This window comes from Cervus elaphus, chromosome 5, assembly GCF_910594005.1.
Source record: "Cervus elaphus chromosome 5, mCerEla1.1, whole genome shotgun sequence".
Lineage (NCBI taxonomy): Eukaryota > Metazoa > Chordata > Mammalia > Artiodactyla > Cervidae > Cervus > Cervus elaphus.
This window is the reverse complement of record NC_057819.1, coordinates 124,028,596-124,049,530: the sequence shown is the minus strand read 5'-3', so window position 1 is coordinate 124,049,530 and position 20,935 is coordinate 124,028,596. Positions and strand designations below refer to the sequence as shown.

Sequence of the window (20,935 nt, the reverse complement as noted above, 5' to 3'; positions counted from 1 at the left end):
GGTTCAATCCCTGGTCAGGGAACTAGATCCCACATGCCACAACTAAAACCCATTGAAGCCAGATAAATTTAAAATAAATAAATAAAAATAAAGTTGTCTTAAAAAAGGACATACAATAATGTTTTCCAAAACAGAATGATCAAAACTAGTGCTTGCATATGTGGTTTCTGTGTTTGTAGAGGAGATTTCTCTGGATAATTCCCCTTCAGGAAGTAATCATTTAGCCATTCTAACCTTGATTTAAAAGTCTTTTAATGCAACTAACTTTATTTGTTTATTTATTTATTTATGGCTGCACCCTGTGTCTTGAGGGATCTCAGTTCCCCAACTAGGGATTGGCCCTCGGGTCCTCGGCAGTGGAAGTGGCAGTCCTAATACTGGACCACCAGAGAATTCCTCTTAAGGAGATATTTGATAAGTTCTTGGGATCAGAAGGCATGACTACCATAAGAGAAAACCTTTGGTTTTTCTTCTGCTGTTCATATAATATTTTTTTTTCATATAATATTTTTATTTGATGTATTTTAATTTCTTTCCTGTCAGCAATGTGAGGCTATGGAGAAATTCATTGAGAAAAGCAAGACCTTGTCTCCTGATATCAGACCTTTTGCAATATCCCTTGTGAACAATGAACTACCCCTGCTGAGGACAGGTCCTGGGGTCAGCAACCTGGAAGGGCCAGTAATAGAAATGGCTGTTCATGCTGCAACCGTCCTTCTCTGTGGACAAAGCCAAGTCTTAGGACCCCTGAAGAATTTGGCCTTCTTCCCACACCTCATGGTGGTAAGACTGGGATATGATTTCTTCTGCATTCACAGGAAAAACATTAGAGACCCAGCTGGTACCTCAGAAACCGTTGAACCTGTTTATCTTGTAGGTTTGCCATCATCCTCTTTCTCACTTGATGCTTTAGTCCACAGTCATGGTGAAAAACTTGCCTTGCCCTTTGTCATTTCACAGAGAGCTGTTCTGTGTTCTTCATAGAGAGCTTTTGGGGTCGAGAAGAAAGAAAACCAAGGTCACGTTCTTACTCAAGGCCTCTTGCTGAGCAGCGACAGTGAATCGATGTGTTCACTAAGCTAAAGCCAGCTCTGCTTTTTTGGCTTTTCAGAATGCCTTTCTTCCAACGATGCCTGAAGACTTGCTGGCTCAAGCTAAGAATTGGAAGGGTCTGGAAGGAGTCCTCTGGTACAGTAAGTGCTGGCCTGTGGTGGAATCCCACTCCTGAGCTCTGAATAGCAACCTAAAACTACAGGAAACATTGGTATAGAATTGGGGTACATGGGTTTGTGCCTGAAGGGTCCAAGGTGCCTGCCTCCTCCTGCCATGGGTGCCTGTGCAGAACATGAACAGTTTGCGGGAATTGGTACCTGCTGGCTGTGGATGATGCACATCATTCTTTTTCGTAGTCCCAAGGAAAGGGTCCTCTCAGATGCACTTCTGTTTCCTGGAATATGCCCTTTGGGGGAGAAGGGGGCACTGGGAACCACATCAGAAGCTCAGTCTAGGGCTAGCTCACAATACAACCAAGGTTTTGATCCAAAGATAGTTCTTTTAGAAATATAGGACTGAGGGAGGAAATAATATAACCCATGACCTGATGTAAATTTTGCCATTGTCTTGAGTAGATAATCTTTTAAAAGTAGTTTTAAAAGTTGTTATTAAATCTGCTCACAGCAAAAAGAAAAAAAAAAGTCAAAGAGAATAAATAGGAGGGTATAAAATACTATCCATTTTGCCTCCAAAAATAACCCCTGGTATGAGCCTGTAATCTGGTTTCTCTCTGCTTTGTGAAATTAAATGCAGACACTATTTTTCACTGATACAAGTTGAGCTCCTGGTATGTGTCAAACATCTATTAGTAAACCAGCAGAGTTTAAGATTTCTGGTAACATGCTCAGGACATCAAGTCCACGTCATTATTTGGTTAGACCAGAAAGCAGGGAGTTAGGTTTCCTGTTTAATGGTGGGTCATTAGGCAAAGCCTCACCAGCCAACATGTGTCCTGTTCTTTCAACAGGATGTCCCAATGGTCACATGTGCGCTGTAGGAGAGGTGAGTCTTGGTATTTGGGATAGGGTTTGTGGGGGTTCAGAATGTGTGTTCCTCCTCCAGGTCCGAGGAGGGGGCCCATGAGGGAGGAGGATAATGAGAGACTGGACCTTTGGGGAGAACACAGACTCGTTTTGACAGCTGTTCTATGGGGCTTCCCTCAGCTCAGTTGGTAAAGAATCCACCTGCAATGCAGGAGACCCCAGTTCATTTCCTGGGTCGAGAAGCTCCACTGGAGAAGGGATAGGCTACCCTCTCCAGTATTCTTGGGCTTCCCTGTGGCTCAGCTGGTGAAGAATCTGCCTGCAATGCAGGAGACCTGGCTTTGATCCCTGGGTTGGAAACATCCCCCGGAGAAGGGAAGGGCTACCCACTGCAGTATTCTGGTGCAGTCCATGGGGTTGCAAAGAGTCAGACATGGCTGAGTGACTTTCACTTTCACTAGGTATTCTGACTAAACCTCCAAATGGTATGAAGGTTTTCCAGCCTGGGTTTCTTGACCTCAGCCCTGTGGACATAAGGCCTTATTGTGGGGCTGGCGTGGGCATTCTTGCAGGTTTACAAGCATTCCTGGCCTCAACTCACCAGATGGCAGTAGTATCCTGTCTTGCACAGTGTGACAGATAAAACTGCCTCCAGATGTTGCTCAAGGTCCCCTGCAAGACAAAACTGCAGGGCTGGAACCATGCTGGCAGTCCTCCCTGGCCACTGCAGTACGGAGTCAGTGACTCAGGTCTTTATGTGATGACAAGGTGTTGACTTGACTGTAGGCTGGATTACTTGCCCAGCAAAGATAGGGTCTAGACACCGAAGGATAGGAAAAGGAGATGCGCGCCTTGTAAGCCTGTGAGGGGAAGATGCCTGTGTTGTTCATCTCTGAATCCCAAAGCATCTAGCCAGGGCCATTCATAGTGTCATCTCTACCTGCTCAGAACAGGCTATTGAATTGAAAGAGACAAATGTTATTTAATACAGTAAATAAGCAGCATGGAGGATAAACCTGAGACATGCTTCGCACCGTATATTTCTGAGCTTCTCACTTCATTGTCCATGAAATGGGATTAAAATAGATTCTTTCTAAGACTGCTCCCAGTAGTGAAATTCTGTGGTCCAGGAATCTGAAACTGGTTTGGTTTGTTATAGACTATTAGTGTATTTATAGTAGCACACAATCTGATTTTGAAAAATGAACCTTTGGAAGTAGTAAATCATATGGTGACATTGTTTAAAAATAAAAAATTCTAAATGGCTTTAAGGAATGCTATTAAGGAAATGCCATTTAAGGAAATCAGTTTGGAAGCTCTGTAGTATTCCTGGTGTTAGATAATGAAGCATTAAACTCATAGGAGAATGAATGGAAAACAGTGATGAATGTGAAAATAAAAGATTGAGTTTTATATATTTATCTATAAAGTGACTGGGAATAAAACTTAATAGCCTCTATTTTTAAAAAAGTCTATATTTGCCCACACACAACATAGTTGGCTGAAGAAGGAAATGGCAACCCACTTCAGTATTCTTGCCTGGAGAGTCCCCTGGACAGAGGAGCCCGGTGGGTATAGTCCATGGGGTCTCAAAGAGATGGACACGACAGAGCGACTAACACACACACACAGCACAGTTGCCATGGAGTGCCTGCCCTGTCTCCCAGGGCTCCTGCAGCCCCACCTGACATATGCATACACCAAAGGAAGCAATCCTAGTGGCATCTAGTACCTTCTGTGGTAAGTATGTGCTCATACTTCGGGATTTGTCCAAACTGATCTGGGCACATTTGTGTTTCTCCTAGTGTGGCAGGCCGATGGAACAGAGCTTTTGTATTGACTGTCATGCTCCAATTGGAGGGATTAATCACATTCCGGAGGCGGGGTTTCATGTTATCAAGTATGTAATTTTCTATTTCCTTTCTAAATAATGTACTTTGCGACTGTTTCTATTCCAGCTGATAAATCAATACTAAATATATTATCAATTACGATAGTACATTTGGATCTGGGTCATGTTGGATATCAATGCCAAGGTCTCTGTGGCCATTCGGTAGTGAGGCATTTGATCTGTCACTGGCTAACTGGGCTTTTAATGCAAAAACAGACCATACCTTAATACTTATTAATATTAATACTTTTTTTTTTTTTTACTTTTTTTTTTTGTGAAAAAGTCTTTTTATTTTAAGAAAAAAATTTAGTTAACAAAAAAATTTAACAAGTTTCACTTAGCAAAATACACCCGAAAGGATTCAAATATCTTCCAGTTGAACCTTGGTTACAACCCCTGTAGAAATTGCTTGACATAAACAGGGTGACCAAATTCAGAGGGAAGTTTAAATCTGTCACTTACAAAGTCTTAGCTTACTTTTTTTTTCTTTTGAGAAAAATAGAGGAGACCTAGTCAATCTTATCAAATACTTCAGAATCCAGCTAAAAGTCTGATCTCATAATCCCACAGTTGCTCATTAGACAAGTATGGTTGTAAATGCTCCCTTAATAGGAGGTGTGACCTCTCTACATTGATCTTATAGTCTAGCTATTTTGGTGCTGTTACAGTTTAAAATATTCTAACCTGTTATCTCCATAAACTATTAGAATGTCCTAGAATCTCCAGTATCATTTCAACTGAACATAGCCATCACAGTGCACCTGTCATCTGGGTGTGATGTCAAATCCTTTGCAGAGATTGGATCCTAGTTTTTAATGTGGGAGAAGGAGACCAGTGTGTATATATTTCCATGTTAATGTCAGCTACTCCAGACTCTGTCCTTTGCCTGCCTGCCGCTCTCCCACTGATTCAGGGCAAGAAGCAGGTCCAGACCGCCATCCTGACATATGGCCCCAGGAATAGCACAAACAGTCAGTTTTGATAATGATTTTATTTCACTATTATTATTTGCATTTATTTTTTGCAGCATTTATTCCCATACCTTAAGTTTTTGTTTCTTCAGGTTCTTCTGGGATATCTTTTTCTTCTGTGCAACCCCCTCTTCTGGTTTAGGAACAGTCTGTTCTTTTTCAGAAAGGATCATCTCAAAGTGGCGGGGAGAGCTCATGGAGGGGTTGATCCAACCCTGAGCTCTGTAAGTCCTGTGCCGCATTTGGGGGTTTTGTTCACCTGGCTGTGCTCAATAAGCAAGATAATCTACATCTAAGTCCTTCAGTTCAGCATCACTTTCTGCATTTTTGAGCACGTGCAGTAAAAATTCAGCACTGATTTTGGGCCACCAACCCTGCCTTCAGCCCGTTTGTCCTCTGCACACCAACCAGCTCCCCCACTGTAACAGTGGGATGGCACCCACTGCTTCTGTAAAGTGACGTCCTCGGATACTTGGTGGCTTTTCAGATACGCATCCCCTCAACGGTCGGGGTGGTTCACCAATGTTCTTAAAGTGAATCTTGATTTGCATGATTTTGTGGGGTTTTCTGGGTCAAGTGAATGCTGAACTAATGTTAGAGGTCACCTCAGGGCTGCTTCTCAGAAAAGCTTATTTTATTTTTTTTACTGAAGTTGATGTACAATACTATATAAATTACAGGTGTACGGTATTGTAATTCATGATTTTAAAGGCTATATTCCGTTTATAGTTATAAAATATTGGCTATATTGCCTGTGTTGTACAATATATCCTTGTAGCTTATTTTATACATAATAGTTTGTACCTCAAACCGCCTACCATTATGTTGCCCCTCCCCACCCCCCCACCCCCACCCCCACCCCGGCTAGTGTCACAAACACTTTACACTGTTGTGGAATTTTGGTCAGCCAGAAGGGCCTGTCTATAAAGAAGAAGCCTCAGAAAAGTGGTCTAGGCTTAATAGAATAAATAAATTTCAGCATCATTTTCTTCAAAACCGTGAACCTGGTCTCTAGGTCCTAAGACTCTGAAGTGTGCCCCTAGAGGCAGAAGAAATGGTCTTCTTCAGCCTTCATCCTGTCTTCTCTTGTCCTTTCCAGTGACACCACGGACAGAACTCAAACTGGCCATGTGCTGGGAAGCCCACCACCCAGAGGTGTGGCCGTGGTATCTGACCGAGAGATGTCCCCCGTGGTCTTCCTTCTCATCCGGCTACTCACTCATTTGGCGATGCTTCTGGGAGCCACCCAGAGTCCCCAGGTAGTGCACTGTACTGCCCAATCATGTACTGGTTTCTATGGTAGTTTTTCATAGTGAATCCTTTCATCTAAAAAACCCTACCCAGTTCCTGGGAAGGCCCTGCAGGGTCCTGCTTGGTTTCATTGTGGCTAACCCTGTTCCGCTCGAGTTCTCTGATTTTGCCCCTTGGAACACAAGACTGCTTCCTGTGTTTGCATGCTGTGAGGTTTGTGTGTTGTGCCCTTACTGACATCAGAAGCAGAAACTACTTAGGGAGTGTGGGGAAGATCTGAATGCAGAAGTACTTGGATAAGGGGATAGACAGATCAATGAATTTGTCTACTCTTTCCTTTCAGAGAGTATGAATATATTGCTTCTCTGATAACTAAGTATCCTTTCCCAGTAGAAATAAGGAACTATTTTCTTACTCCTCTTTGAAGTTCCAATTTGTGGTTCCCAGGGTTCTCATGAATTAGTAATTGTATTGGCAGTAGTAACAAATGAAGAATGCTTTACAATATAAAACAAATCTTATTAACCTACTTTTGTGCATGTAGGTCTAGATGAAACGTATTGAAGCCTGATACCAATTCTTTGACAATTAGATGGATATCAAACATTAGAATTACAAATTTATATAAAAATATTTTAAAAGGTTTAATTAAAATAAAAATTGAAATCAAAAATTTAGTATTATTTATACCATTTTAGTCTCAATTTTTGTCATTCTTGTAATTTGTACATTGACTTTTAAATTTTAATAAATCATGAAAAATTTTAATAAATCATTTTTAATAGTTGAAAAAATAAAATTAAAAGACCTAGCCACCCCCTGTGGATTTTGAGTAAGTCGTTGTTACCTAATGCAGAACATAATGTAAAATTCACACATCCTAATTTTTCCCACTGTGGCCTATGGTGGTAAGGGGAACTACTTGTCAGATGATATAAAGTCAGTTTTTTCTGAATAGCTAAGTGTCTCCGGTCCACACCTGAGAATGGAGAGGCTGAAATCACCGTGATTTTACCTGTGTCTTTGCTGTGACTCTGGGGAAGAAAGAAATAGCATGTTGCATTTTATCTAAGTTAATTAACCATGAGAGCAAAAAGTTTAGGTTTTTAAAGTTCTTTATTTCACATTGACAATATAGAAGGCAGTCGTTTTCAGACCACATTCATTTCTGCTCCTCGGTTTTCTGTCGCCTCTACTGTTTGAATCACGCTGACATCCCTCCTAGAGACTGTCCTCTGGCTCGGAACTGGCTCTTCACCCCTCCTGACCTCTCCTGAACTTGCCGTCCCCTCCACAAACAAGACCTTGCTTGACATTTTGTCCTCTTGCCCCCACAGGACTTGATGAACATCATCAAACCTCTGGTATGGGACCCAAAAGGGTTTCTGCAGCAGCACATCCAGAGAGACCTGGAGCAGCTGACGGACACGCTGGGGAGGAGCGCGGACGAGGCCGCCAGCGTGGTGCACCTTGTCCTGCGCCGCCTTCTCCGAGAGCAGGGCCGCGGTGAGGAGCCAGGCCCGGGGCCGGGGGCCTGGGGCTAAGCCAGCGGGGGGAGCAGGGCACTCCTCGACCCCAGAGGAGATGAGGGGCAAGCAGGAAGACCTGCACTTTCCAGAGAGTGGGGGAGGGGAGCCCCTGCCTGGCCTTTCCACTGACCCTCTGCTGGTGCGAGTGTATTTGGGAGGCGTTAGTTTCAAAAGTCAGCCTTGGATGTAGTTCAGCCACTGCATGGGGAACATACGGCATCCAAAAGAAGCAACGTGCATTAAAGAAACATCAAAGAGACTAATGTTTGACAAGCGCTTGGAACTTGGTCTCTTTCTGTTGGATATCTGTTTTGGTTTGTTTCCCGCGGCGGGGGGAGCATCTTCTTTTCCTAGAACAATACTTCATTCGTGGACTGACTTAATATGTATATGCATCCACAATTTGTCACATGTAAAAGTAGGCTAACAACTATTAAGCTCATTTTCTAGTTTTAAAGTTAAAGTCCACAGAGAAAGAAAAGGTCTGTAAGACAAGTTAGTGAGAGGGCTGTCTCCGAGTGGTGGAAGAATAGTTTTGTTTTCTTTTAGGTTATCTGCAAAAATCTTTTTAAATTACCACTCTAATGACAATGTTATTTAAAATAACAATGGCAATAAAAAGATCTGTGACATGACAAGAAAATCCATTCCCTCTTCAGGAGCTTTTTTTGTCAGAAACCAGCATCCGTATGGGCTTCCTTGTGGCTCAGCTGGTAAAGAGTCCGCCTGCAATGCAGGAGACCTAGGTTCAATCCCTGGGTTGGGAACATCCCCTGGAGAAGGGAAAGGCTGCCCACTCCAGTAGTCTGGCCTGGAGAATTCCATGGACTGTAGAGTCCATGGTATCGCAAAGAGTCGGACAAACTGAGCGACTTTCGCTCACTCAGCATCCATATATATTTTTCATTTAGCAAAATCTGATTTTAAGTTTCTCATTCTGGAGTGGTTTCACACTAGGTAAGCTCAGCAAGTATCACACTGACAAAGTGACCAAATTCTAGAAGCACGCTGACAGTTTCTATGGCATTCTGCATCAAATGCACCCACAGGGTCCTGCCTCTGTCTTCAAGCCCAGGTGGCAGCAGTTGAGACCTGTGGTACCACTAGTCACTGTTATTTTGCCCCTGGGCTTCTGATTTAAAGTATTGTCTTTTCAGTAATTTTGTTCAGAATGGCTTTAAGATGATAATTACATGGGTTAGAGATTTTAGAGTTTGAAGTATCTTCACAAAGATCATGAGTTTGGTGGTAGCAGCAGGAAACATTTTTAAATGCTCAGGTTACTTTCGGAAAATATATCAACCCCTGCTCCCAAAAGGAGCATTCTTTCAATTAAACATTTCTTCAGTGTTTTATGTAGAATGCTGTGGTTTTTGTTTCTTGGGTAACATACACATTTTTCTTTGTAGGGTCTTTAGATTTTGATGCAGAATTGTCAACCAGGGGAAAGAGGAACAGCTGGGAACAGCTTATTCAGACTCTTATTCTGCATGAACTAGAGGTAAGTGATTAGTTGCTATGGGGCTACTTTCTCTGGGAAGGTGCGGAAAGGGGTTTCCACAGCCTCTGCTGAGCACTTGCTCTGTTGTCCGTTCTGGAAGTGTCCCTTGGAGAAAGAAACCCTAGGCTAAGTCACAGATTTAGGTGTTCTCTATTTAGTCACCCCACCCTCCTGTTGCCCCCTTCCCCATCCTGTCCCCTCCCGAGGCAGGCTGGTATATCAAGCTGAGGAATTACTGGGAATCCAGAAGGCGCAGGCAGTCATTTTCTCTCCACTACTTTTTATAGCAGAATGTGCAAACGAGGCAGAGAAATAAACCCTGTCAGATAAGAATGTTACTGAGAGTAACTAAGCCCATTGGGAAATATAAGTCAGCAAGTATTTAAAATAACGGTAATAAAATATAGATGTCTGAGACTTATTCTGTTTGAGGAGACAAAAACCTAGCATCTCACTTCAGATCCCATGTCGCTTTCCTCACCTAGCATCTAGATAAAACCCTCCTGGCAGTGAACGCTCAGATCAGCCAAGATGAGCGCATCAGCTCCAACCCTGTGGCCAGAATCGTGTATGGTGACCCAGTGACCTTCCTGCCCCACCTGCCCAAGAATAGCATGGTTCACTGCTCTAAGATGTGGAGCTGCAGGAAAAGGATCACCATCGAGCACCTCCAGCACATCGTGGAGCAGAAGAACGGCAAAGAGTCAGTGCCCATCCTCTGGAAGTTTCTGCAGAAGGTGCGGCTGCTTCACTGTGACCGCCACCTACGTGTCCCCGGGAGACCTGGAGACCCTGCTCTCATTTAATCTGATCAGTCCTGAGGGTGGGACAGCCATTAAACTACTTTGATTTTTGAATAAAATGTCTCTGGCAGAAGACCCAGGGGTAGAGATCTCCAAACACATCCATCTGTACGAGTCATTTGAAGCATAAAGTCACAGGTGAAATATATCCACGCATTGGAATTAGTAGGAATCTGCAAAGTACTTGGCCAGGAGGGTTTCTCCCAATCACTCAGCAAGAAAGAACAGAATAATATCTTTCATTTATCTGTTCAACTTCACCCCCCCACTGCCTGCAGCAGTTAGTCACCAATGAGTGTCTCTTGAATGAAAAAACTTCAGTTGGGGATGCATAACTGAAATCAAACAAAAAGTCTTCCCTGTTCCTAAACCATTCAGAGTGAGGCTGGTGGTAGGATTGGAGGGGAACAGAGCAGTAACGTGTGCATCATATCTTTCAGAGCCAGAATTACACACTCTTCCTAACTTTAATCCATTTGAATTTTTATTTTCTAAAACACATTTTCTAATCATTTCCTCCATGCACCAGTATTTGCAATCTAGGAAGAAGTAAGATGATGCAGAAATTTTGGTGGGTCAGTTAATGAAAATGGATTCCCGGTGGGAAGGCCATCGTGATAACACTGTAATCTGTCACTGGTGTGCTCAGGTCCATTACACTGAAGAAGTGTAGAACACTGGCCAACACATTGTAAGCAGTCGCTAAGTACTTGCTGAAGGAAGTGAAAGGTACTTGCCTTTCACCATTCTCAAGTACTATGTGTTATGTAAAATGGCACATTGACCGTATTAAACTACAAATACATGGCCTGAGCCAGCCCCAAAGTCTGATTCCCAGGAACATTATTTAGGTGCATTAAAAAGTGTTCCTAGAAAAAAAAATAAAAAAGTGTTCCTGGCGGTCTTCCCTTCTCTAGGAGGCAGAGCTGAGACTGGTGAAATTCTTGCCCGAGATTTTGGCCCTGCAAAGGAATCTAGTGAAACGATTCCAGAATGTTTCAGAAGCTGAATACAGATCCATCCAAAGTTTCATTAGCAGTCACGATTCAGGTAAGGCTCTGCTCTCACAGAGCATCAGGACTACCCCTGTTGTGGTACAAAGAATTGGTCCAACTCGGGGGCTCCAGGTCAGGGCTAATGTGTGTTCTGTTCCCTAAGTTTGTAGCATGAAGCAGTGGGTGCTGTGAATGCCTGGGCACATTAGAGGCTTTGCTGTAGCAGTCCAGAATCTCCCTCTCTCTCTCTGGTTCCTCAAACTCAGCTTTAGTTTAAACAGCATTTAGAGTGTGTTGGTGATGATATGAAGGTGGGGGGTCAAAGAGCAAGTAATTCTGTTGGTTTGACCTAGATGGGACTAGGTGTTATCTTGGAGTTCTTAAAAAGTGTTTTGTTTGCTAGATGGACTGAAGAAGTTAGCCCGCAGCAGAGTCACTGTCTTTCTGTCAACATGGAACAAGCTGAGGCGATCGCTGGAGACCAACGGTAAGTCAAATCCCCTTTATACTCAACACTACAGCAGCACCTCTCTGCAGGCCTGTGTTCTCCAGCCTGACTCTGTCTGTTCTGTGTGTGCACAGCACCAGGCTGAGTGTCTCTAATGCTGGATCTGTGGACTCTTGGTGAGGGTGTCTGAGATGAGTGCATAACATTTCAGAAAGAGCAACCCCTCAGTCCTCTTGAGTCTACAAATTCAGTATCAAAAAGGAGCTGAGACTATTTGAAACTTCTCAGCACATAAAAGAGGCGGGAGATAGAAGCACTTTTGGTTCCCAGCTCTGTTCTGTTGAGGTGGCTTCTGCGTTGCCCCCCTTCCCACCGTGGTGGGCTCCCAGTCCTGATGCTATGAAAGAAACAGCAGGGAGGTGACTGCCCCTCTGTCATTTAAAGGTGAGATCAAGCTACCTAAAGACTACTGCAGCTCCGACCTTGATCTGGACACTGACTTGGAAGTCATCCTGCCTCGCCGCCAGGGCCGGGGCCTCTGCTCCACCGCCTTAGTCAGCTACTTGATTAACTTGCACAATGAAATTGTCTATGCGGTGGAGAAGTTCTCCAAAGAAGATAACAGGTAAGCATGCAGGCCAATAACAGGGGATGCCCTTTCAGCGCAGGAAGTCATTTCTGAGGGGAACTAACAGGGAAATAGGGTCACCAGACCTAGAGACAGCAAGCCAGGCTTCAGGTCCTTCTTGAACAGAAACCCCTTCAGCTACGCTCACAAGTGTCACAGATATGCATGTCCCTTCACCTGCACAGCCTGCGGCATCAGACAGGAGCTGGCTCTGCATGGACAGGCCATGTGCATCTCACTGGGACCCTGAACTCTGTCTGTCTGTCTCCAGCTACTCCATCGATGCCTCTGAGATTGCTGACCTGCACGTCATCAGCTACGAAGTGGAGCGGGACCTGATTCCACTGATTCTCTCCAACTGCCAGTACCACGTGCAGCAGGGCGGGGAGACCTTGCAGGAGTTTGACCTGGAGAAGATCCAGCGCCAGATCATCAGCCGCTTCCTGCAGGGCAAGCCCAGGCTGACCCTCAAGGCAAGGCTGACCTGCTGTATTGACATGGCCCACGTGTCCATGGTCCACATGTCTGTGGTCTGTGTGTCTGTCTTGAAAAATTTGCCTCAAGTGTGGCTTTGATCACAGCAGTTTCAGAATGAGGAGGGATGCTCTGGACCCTTCATCCACACTCCCAGTATCTGTGACCACGCCTGCATGCAGGGCTGAGGGCTCTGCAGAGTTGTCTATACGTCCGATCCACGCCTCAGCACCCCAAGGGTGACTGCAGGTCTCAGTGGACTTAGTCCACATTTCTCTGCCGTAGTTAATGGCACCACCAGCCACCCACACTGAACCTCATTGTTTTCCCCCTTTTCCTTTAGTCTGCAAACATAGTCTGTCATCTCTACCATCAGGCGCCTCCATTTCACCAACCAGCCCGCTGCTCTAGTTCAAAGCATCTGTCCTTAAGCTCCACTGCTGCAGGAGCTCCCAACCAGTCCCCGGCTTCAGGCTCCTTAGCCCACATTTCTGACATCCAGATCTGCATCTCTCCATCCACTTCCCTGCACTGAATCCCATGACTGCACAGGCTGGATCACTCTCCCTTCCCTGAATGCAGCCTGCAGTTCCGTTCTTTACCTGCGCTGTGCTTGTTGCTTCCACGTCCAAAGGTGTGGCACTTCATTCTGTTTATGCTTCCTCCCTGCCTGCAGTTAGGCGGTGAACTGTTTGAGCTCAAGCCTTAATTCATTCTGCTCTGTCAGCTGCGTGCCCCCTCGTTCACGGTCTGTGCTCACTGTGTCAGCACGATGTCCTCACGGCCTGCTCCCACTGGTGGTCTGAGGGCCACAGAATACCATGTGACAGTATCTGCTTGGTCCTGGGGGGCAGGCTGGGTTCCTCATTCTGTCACTGTTTCCATAGATTACAGGGTAAACACACATCACGAGGCAACAAGGAGCTGCCTGCCTTGCCGATGATGCACTGAAATCCCTGGGACTACAACCAAGTCTCAACTCAGGCATATACTGTCATCTGATGGAAACCTCCATGGTGAATTCCATTCCAGTCTTTTTCTTTCTCACTTTAGGGAATACCCACTCTGGTATACAGACGTGACTGGAACTATGAGCATCTCTTCATGGACATCAAGAACAAAATGCAACAGGTGATGATCAACCTTATTTGCGTGTGCCTCTGTCTTACCAGAGTGTTTCCATCCATATTAGGACTCTTCCGCCTTCACTCAGGGCATTTGCCATGAGCACCAAAGAGTTTCAGGGCTTCCCTTTGTTCTGAGCACCGTGATATTTCTAGAGGGCACACAGGATCAGCAGAAGTTTTTTTTTTTTTCCCATAAATCTTTTTAAAGTATTTATTTATTTGGCTGCCTCGGGTGCTAGTTGCAGCATGTGGGACCATCACCGTATCATGAAGGCACTCCCACCGCGGTGCACAGACTCACTGGTTGTGGCACACGAGATCCTGTCACGCAGTCAGTAGTTGCAGCAGGCGGGCTTAGTTGCTCTGTGGCATGTCGGATCTTAGTTCCCTAGCCAGGGATAGAACCCACATCCCCTGCATTGCAAGGAGGATTCTTAACCACCAGACCACCAGGGAAGTCCCAGCAGAAGTTTTCTCGTTGAGCATTAACAGGTTGAAATCTTGTGCTTGTAGTTTTTTAGTAGTGCTGTCATGACTGTGTATGCTGAGGCAAAGGTCCAGAGAACTTACTTATTCCTGCTTTTCTGATTTATGTGCGTTGTGTGAGTTTGTGGGGGCTGTGTATCTGTGTATGTGTGTGTCCACATGCATATCCTCACGAAGTTGATTTGAGCATTCAGTGAGTTCATCTCTCTCTCTGTAACATACCTGAATGTTGCTGACACTCAAGAAGCACCAAGTGCAGACTCCTGCTGTCAGAGAGCCTGTCCCATTCTGTGGCCTTGGCAGTGATGAAGATAAGACTTACAGGGTGGCGGTGCACAGCATGCCCCAACTGTGGACCCTATCCTGCGTTTGACTTCCTAGAGTCCCCTCCCCAATGCGGCCATCACTGCCATCAGAGGACAACTGCAGTCCTACAGTGACGCCTGTGAAGCTCTGTCTGCCATAGAAGTCACGCTGGGGTTTCTGAGCACAGCTGGTGGGGATCCAAACATGCATTTAAATGTGTATATCCAAGACATGCTGAAGATGGGTGATCCGACCTCACTGGTTTCAAAGGTAGGTCTCGTGTCTGGCCTCTTCCAAAGGAAATCAGCATTGTCCCCTCTAGCGTCTCCCCACTTCCTACTGGGATACCACGCCCCAGGGAGTACCAATCTAGGCAGCCCCTGAAAAGGAGGGGAGGTGAAAATACCTCGTTCCCCAGCCAGTCTACATTGTAAACAGAACACAGTGACAGGAGATGCAGAGATGTACTCGGAATGTACAGAGTTTGGAAGCACAAGTCTGCTGAGGTGTGCGTGCAGACTGCATGCTGCTGGTGGACCCTGAGATGCTGCGGTGGGAGAAGGCTTTCAGAGACCTTTCAGAGTCGAGGCAGGAAATTAGTGGACGAAGCAGAGGTGGCCTCCGTAGTGAAGGAGATGGAATCAGTGCAGGGCCAAATGAAAGCAGGGCCTCATATTCAAGAGTTCTGTTCTCTTTCAGGCCTTAAACAGATGCCAGTTAAAACATACCATCGCCCTCTGGCAGTTTCTCTCTGCCCACAAGTCTGAACAGCTACTTCGCCTGGGAAAAGTGAGTCTGGCCTCTTCCTGTCCGCCTGGACCCAGGGAGCCGCACGTTCCCTTTCCAGGCTTCCATGTATCATTTGTTCTTATTTCATTCCAGGAGCCATTTGGGGAAATCATCCCAAGGTACAAAGCTGATCTCAGCCCTGAAAATGCTAAGCTGCTCAACACCTTCCTAAATCAGATTGGCCTGGATGCTTTCCTCCTGGAGCTTCATGAAATGATGATCTTAAAGCTAAAGAACCCCAAGACTGCAGAGAGTTTCAACCCTGAGTGGAGGTAGGGGCTTGCAAGGCTGCCAAGCAAGGCACACATACAACATTCTGCCATGTCTCCCAAGATCTTCCATAATCATGGAAATTGTTGTCTTACTGCAGAATTTGGTTTCCTGCTGATATACCATTGTTGTTTCGTCAGTAAGTCGTGTCCAACTCTTTGGCAACCATATGAATGGTAGCCTGCCAGGCTCCTCTGTGCATGGGATTCTCCAGGCAAGATTATTGGAGTGGGTTGTCATTTCCCACTTCTTGAACCCGCATCTCCTGCACTGCGGGCAGATTGTTTACCCCAAGCCATCAGGAAAGTCAGATTAACCATTATCAACTGCAAAAGTCCTATGTTCGCATTATGAGTAGTGGTCTCCCTATGTCAGAGAGATGTGCATTTTAACTTTGATAGAAAAAGCTACACCAATGTATAAAGAATATCCAACACTGGATATTATCCATCTTTCGTATTTTTAACAATCTAATGGCCCCAAAATGGTATCTCATTTTTGCTTATATTTTCCCATTTACTGGTAAGGCTGAAAATATTTATCAGCCATTTGTGTATCTTCCTCCAAACTGCCTCTTGATTAGTTTTCTTTTGGACTATGTGTATTTTTCTTCATATTTTATCTGGTATGTTACAAAGGCTCTATCTCAGTCTTTAATTTTATAAAGCCAAATCTGAGAGATTTTTCCTATGAGGACTCTAGGAAGATGTACCTCTAAGGGTCCTGTCCCAAGGTTATAAAATATTCTCCCTCGTTTTTTCCTTGTGCTTTAATGTGTGGTCTGAGGAAGGGATTTTCACTTTATTGTTTTTCTAAATAGATAAACTCCAGTTTTCCTCATTGACATAGGGCTTCATAATTGCCATTTTCCTCCATTATGCTATGTAGCATATGCCTATTTATATTTGTATTCTTTGAACTTATTTAAGAAATCTTTGTTATCCCAGAATTTTTAGTGTAAGGAAAGAATATCTCTTCCTAGAGAATTTATGATCTTTGTTAAACAAATCATGAACTGGACTAGAAGCTTTGTTTGAATGGTGAGGCTTTGTTTTTTGTGTAGCAGATGTATTACTAGAGCTCTTAGAACCATCTGGCTGGGCCCTTATCAAGGGGAGATCCTTCCTGTAGAGTATGTGCAGTCCAGGGTGGGGAGCAGCAGGGATGCACTAAATCCCTGAAGCCGGGATTCTAGTGCCAGGTCAGTAACTCAGCGGATCAGCTGCACGGGCTCAGTCGTGTGCAACTCTTTGCGACCGCATGGACTGTGTCCCACTAGACTCCTCTGTCCATGGAATTCTCCAGGCAAGAATACTGGAGTGGGTTGCCATTCCCTTCTCTAGGGGATCTTCCCAACCCAGGGATTGAACCCAGGTCTCCTGCATTGTAGGCAGATTCTTAACCACTGAGCCAGCAGTTAGTTGTCTTTAAACTGACTCTCAGTATTACCGGCCTTAATGAGCACTTTAGTCCTGTGATGACCTGAAAAACTGACCAGTGATCACATGACTCCTTATGTCACATGACTGTTTAACGCTGTCTATTGTTCCTTGGTTTTTCAGCCTGAGAGATACACTGGTGAGCTACATGGAGACTAAAGACAGTGAAATTCCTCCTGAAATGGAATCTCAGTTCCCAGAAGAGATACTGCTTTCCAGTTGTGTCGCTGTGTGGAAAATGGCTGCTGAACTGAAACGGAATCGACAGATGAGATAGAATTGTTTCCTGTCTCTACAGGGAACTTGGGCAGAGAAGGCTTTTCCCTCATGGGTGGGTGCTTAGAAAGAAAGCTGTGGGCACAGCACTAAATTTGAGACCAAGATGTGCTGTGCTGGCTGACAGCTTCTTGAGAGCCAAACTGTTTCAGGAACATTCAGAAACTTATCTCCTCATATTCTGAATACCATTCATTGGGAGGTGAGAACTGAAGATTATATGGAACTGGAATAAAGCACCGTCCTCTGGGAGAGACCGAAAAATAGCTTCTCAGCTTCACACATACAACCTGTGCCCCAGGTGTCCTGTGTCTTACCATGCGCGTACCCAGCACACCAGCCCCTTCTTCCTCAGACCACTGCGTGCTGAGAGGGACCGGAAAATAAGGTTATTAATTTTTGTCTTCTTTTCTAGTTTATTCTGCAGTCACAAAAGAGAAGCTGGCTTTCTTCCTTGTTCCATTCCTTTAAATTCAGAGAATTGTACAAGTACTTCTAGGTCTCCAAGAAGATGCAAATACAAGTCAGGCCATTCTGCGAGTGCCTTGATGCCAAACTAACCAGCCCTCACCCATGCCCACAAATGATTCACTGCCAAATTTCAAGGGTCAGAGCCCCAAAGCTTTCATTGTGAAGAGTGCTGGGCCAAGAGTCAAGGACACTGTTGGTGACTTAGTTTCCACATCTACAAAATGAAGGGACTGGAGTGAAGGCCAGATTTCCTGCCAGTTCTAGTATTCTAGTAAATTCTAAGTGAAAGTTGATCAGTGTAAAGTTGGATCAAAGGCATGGTTCTGGCATTCTGGCATTTCTGGGGGAAGTTTTTGCTTCTGTAGGATTCTGCTAAATAAACGTGAGTTTTTAGCGTGGTCTTGATGTCCCCAAGTGTATGACTACTGGTCCTTTCTTTGGGTCTCAGTCAAGGCACAGAAACAGACTCAGAATATACGCCAGTCAAGTTTCTGATAAAGGAGAGAGAATAGTCAGCGCACCCCAGTCTTGTGCTGCTGTTCTCACTCTAAGTGCTGTGTCGTTTTTTCAAAATCTGCTTGGTGCTTCTGACCTCTCTGGACTAATTCCTGTTCCTGGGTAGCTCGGCACCTGTTAGCCCTGAGACAACAGTTGTTTACAAGTCAGAGGTAAATGTCTTTCATACACATCCTGAATAAGATGATGTCTCAGTCAGCTTGAAATGAGGCCACAGAATGGTGAGAGCTAAAAAATAGAAAACGCTTGCCAAGGACAACGTAGGCCCTTCAGCACCACCGGAGGGAGCTGTAGAACAGTCTGTGCTCCATTTTCATTATTGTGGTTTCTCTTCACTGTGGTTGAGGAACGGGAGCACAGGGACCTAGGATCTGGTACCGTATGCACTTGTATATAGTAACCTATGTTTATCTAATAATTCTATGCAAAGGCACTCCATGAGGACATCTGTTTCCTAGATTGTGTGTTTAATGGATGTGGGAGTGGGGGAGTTGCTTGTTCATCACTTCAGTTTGCACTTGGAACTCCTTTGATACCTCAGAATTGGGATGGAGCTGGCCAACCCGTGAACACCTCCTTTGGGGGTCAGGGGAGAATTTTTTTCCCCGCTGTTATGAAGGGTTTTTTTTGGGGGGGGTGGTGAAGAAGATATGTTGTTTTGTATGTTATATTTTCAAAATATTAACTGTCATTAGCTAACACTATCTTGTTTGTACAGAAATATACTGGTCTAGCACAGGCAGATGTAAATTTTGTTATACTTGTCATACCTGTTTCAATAAACTTGCTAAAGAATCCTCTCTGGGGAAGAGACTTTGGGGAATGGTTCCATGTGTTTGTGGAAATGTCCTTGCAGGGGTGTCCAAAAAGTGGAAGGTTCTGGACAGAAAACATATGCTCTGGTTTAGAATGTAACAGGGTAAACTTCCTCTGGAGAAAATGACAGCAGAGCTGACGTGGAGCTTCACACTGCTCCCTGGTCTGCAGGCTCAGCAGCCAAAGCTTCACCCTAGAAGGCTTCCCTCTCACTCCCTGCCTAACAGGATTTTCCAGGAGGAAGCAGAGCTCCAGCCAATAAAGAGTAAGCGCTGACTCTGGCAGGGAGCTGGATTGTGGTTTGGGGAAGCATCTCCTCGGGAAAAGGAAGTTAAGACACATGAGCGAGAAACAATAAGGTTCCAGCAGCCCACTTTCATTCAATTGGCAAAACACTGCACTAGGGGAAAACTGCATTTTCTCTTCTAAAAAGAAGGGGTGCCTCCAGGAGAGAACCCATGGTCCGGAACCATAGTAAGAGGAGGTGCTGGTTCACAGATGTGCCCCCTGCTGCCCCCAGTCTGTCAAGTCCACCCACCTTCCCTTCCTCCGTTGCTTCCCACTGACCCTGCCTGACCTTCCCCTCTAGCCTACTCATTCTTGTTTCCATTCATATTCATTTTTCTGGACTTCACATACTGCACAGTTCCTTCTGCTTTCAGCCCAATCAGAAACAGTCACTAGGATGATGGTGACTTAACCTGAAAAGCTTCACAACTGATCACTGTCTTCTCTTTCTATGACCTTATTATGTGTATAAATTATTTACCTTTCACCCATGTCAAGTGGGCCTTAGGAAGCATAACTATGAAGAAAGCTAGTGGAGGTGATGGAATTCCAGCTGAGCTATTTCAAATCCTAAAAGATGATGCTGATAACGTGCTGCACTCAATATGTCAGCAAGTTTGGAAAACTCCACAGTGGCCACAGGACTGGAAAAAGTCAGTTTTCATTCCAATCCCAACAAAAAGCAATGCCAAAGTATGTTCAAACTACTGTACAATTGTGCTCATTTCACATGCTAGCAAGGTAATGCACAAAATCCTTCAAACTAGCTTCAGCAGTACATGAACTGAGAACTTCCAGATGTATGAGCTGGATTTAGAAAAGGCAGAGGAGTCAGAGATCAAATTGCCAACATTCGCTGGATCATAGAAAAAGCAAGGGAATTCCAGTAAAACATCTACTTCTGTTTCATTGACTATGTTAAAGCCTTTGACTGTTGACTACAACAAACTGTAGAAAATTTTTGAAGAGATGGGAATAACAGTCCACCTTACCTGTCTCCTGAGAAACCTGTATGCAGGTCCAAAGCAACAGTTAGAACTGGACATGGAACAATGGACTGGTTCAAAATTGGGAGAGGATTATGTCAAGGCTATATATTGTCACCCTGCTTAGTTAACTTATATACAGAGTACATCATGCAAAGTGTCAGGCTGGATGAATCACAAGCTGGAATCAAGATTGCCAGGAGAAATACCAGCTACCTCAGATATGCAGATGATACAGCCTTTATGGCAGAAAATGAAGAGAAACTAAAGAGCCTCTTGATGAGAGTGAAAGAGAAGAGAGAAAAAGCTAGCTTAAAACTCAGCATCTAAAAGACAAAGATCATGGCATCCAGTCCCATCACTTCATGGCAAATAGATGGGGAAAAAGTTGAGACAGTGGTGGATTTTATTTTCTTGGGCTCCAAAGTCACTGTAGAAGGTGACTACAGCCATGAAATTAAAAGACGCTTGCTCCTTGGAAGGAAAGCTATGACAAACCTAGACAGAATATTAAAAAGCAGAGACATTACTTTGCCAACAAAGGTCCACATAGTTAAAGCTATGGTTTTTCCAGTAGTCATATATGGATGTGAGAGTTGGACCAAAAAGAAGGCTGAGTGCTGAAGAATTGATGGTTT

The 20,935-nt window shown here is 44.6% G+C and overlaps 1 protein-coding gene across 5 annotated transcripts in view; it reads left to right on the top strand.

The window, feature by feature from the left end:
* LOC122695419 (E3 ubiquitin-protein ligase RNF213-like) overlaps positions 1-18,089 on the top strand; it is a 121,537-nt gene extending 103,448 nt beyond the window's left edge. For all 5 annotated transcript variants that reach the window (XM_043905273.1, XM_043905274.1, XM_043905272.1 and 2 more), the window contains 17 exons: positions 544-783; positions 1,112-1,193; positions 2,021-2,055; positions 3,842-3,936; positions 5,998-6,157; positions 7,487-7,655; positions 9,088-9,179; positions 9,665-9,916; positions 10,900-11,032; positions 11,381-11,464; positions 11,870-12,050; positions 12,325-12,526; positions 13,581-13,658; positions 14,522-14,716; positions 15,146-15,235; positions 15,329-15,507; positions 17,068-18,089. In XM_043905273.1, the coding sequence (XP_043761208.1) occupies positions 544-783; positions 1,112-1,193; positions 2,021-2,055; positions 3,842-3,936; positions 5,998-6,157; positions 7,487-7,655; positions 9,088-9,179; positions 9,665-9,916; positions 10,900-11,032; positions 11,381-11,464; positions 11,870-12,050; positions 12,325-12,526; positions 13,581-13,658; positions 14,522-14,716; positions 15,146-15,235; positions 15,329-15,507; positions 17,068-17,221 (2,421 nt within the window). In that variant the 3' untranslated portion in view covers positions 17,222-18,089. The remainder of the gene's footprint in view (positions 1-543; positions 784-1,111; positions 1,194-2,020; positions 2,056-3,841; positions 3,937-5,997; positions 6,158-7,486; positions 7,656-9,087; positions 9,180-9,664; positions 9,917-10,899; positions 11,033-11,380; positions 11,465-11,869; positions 12,051-12,324; positions 12,527-13,580; positions 13,659-14,521; positions 14,717-15,145; positions 15,236-15,328; positions 15,508-17,067) is intronic.
* The last annotated feature ends 2,846 nt before the right edge of the window (positions 18,090-20,935 follow it).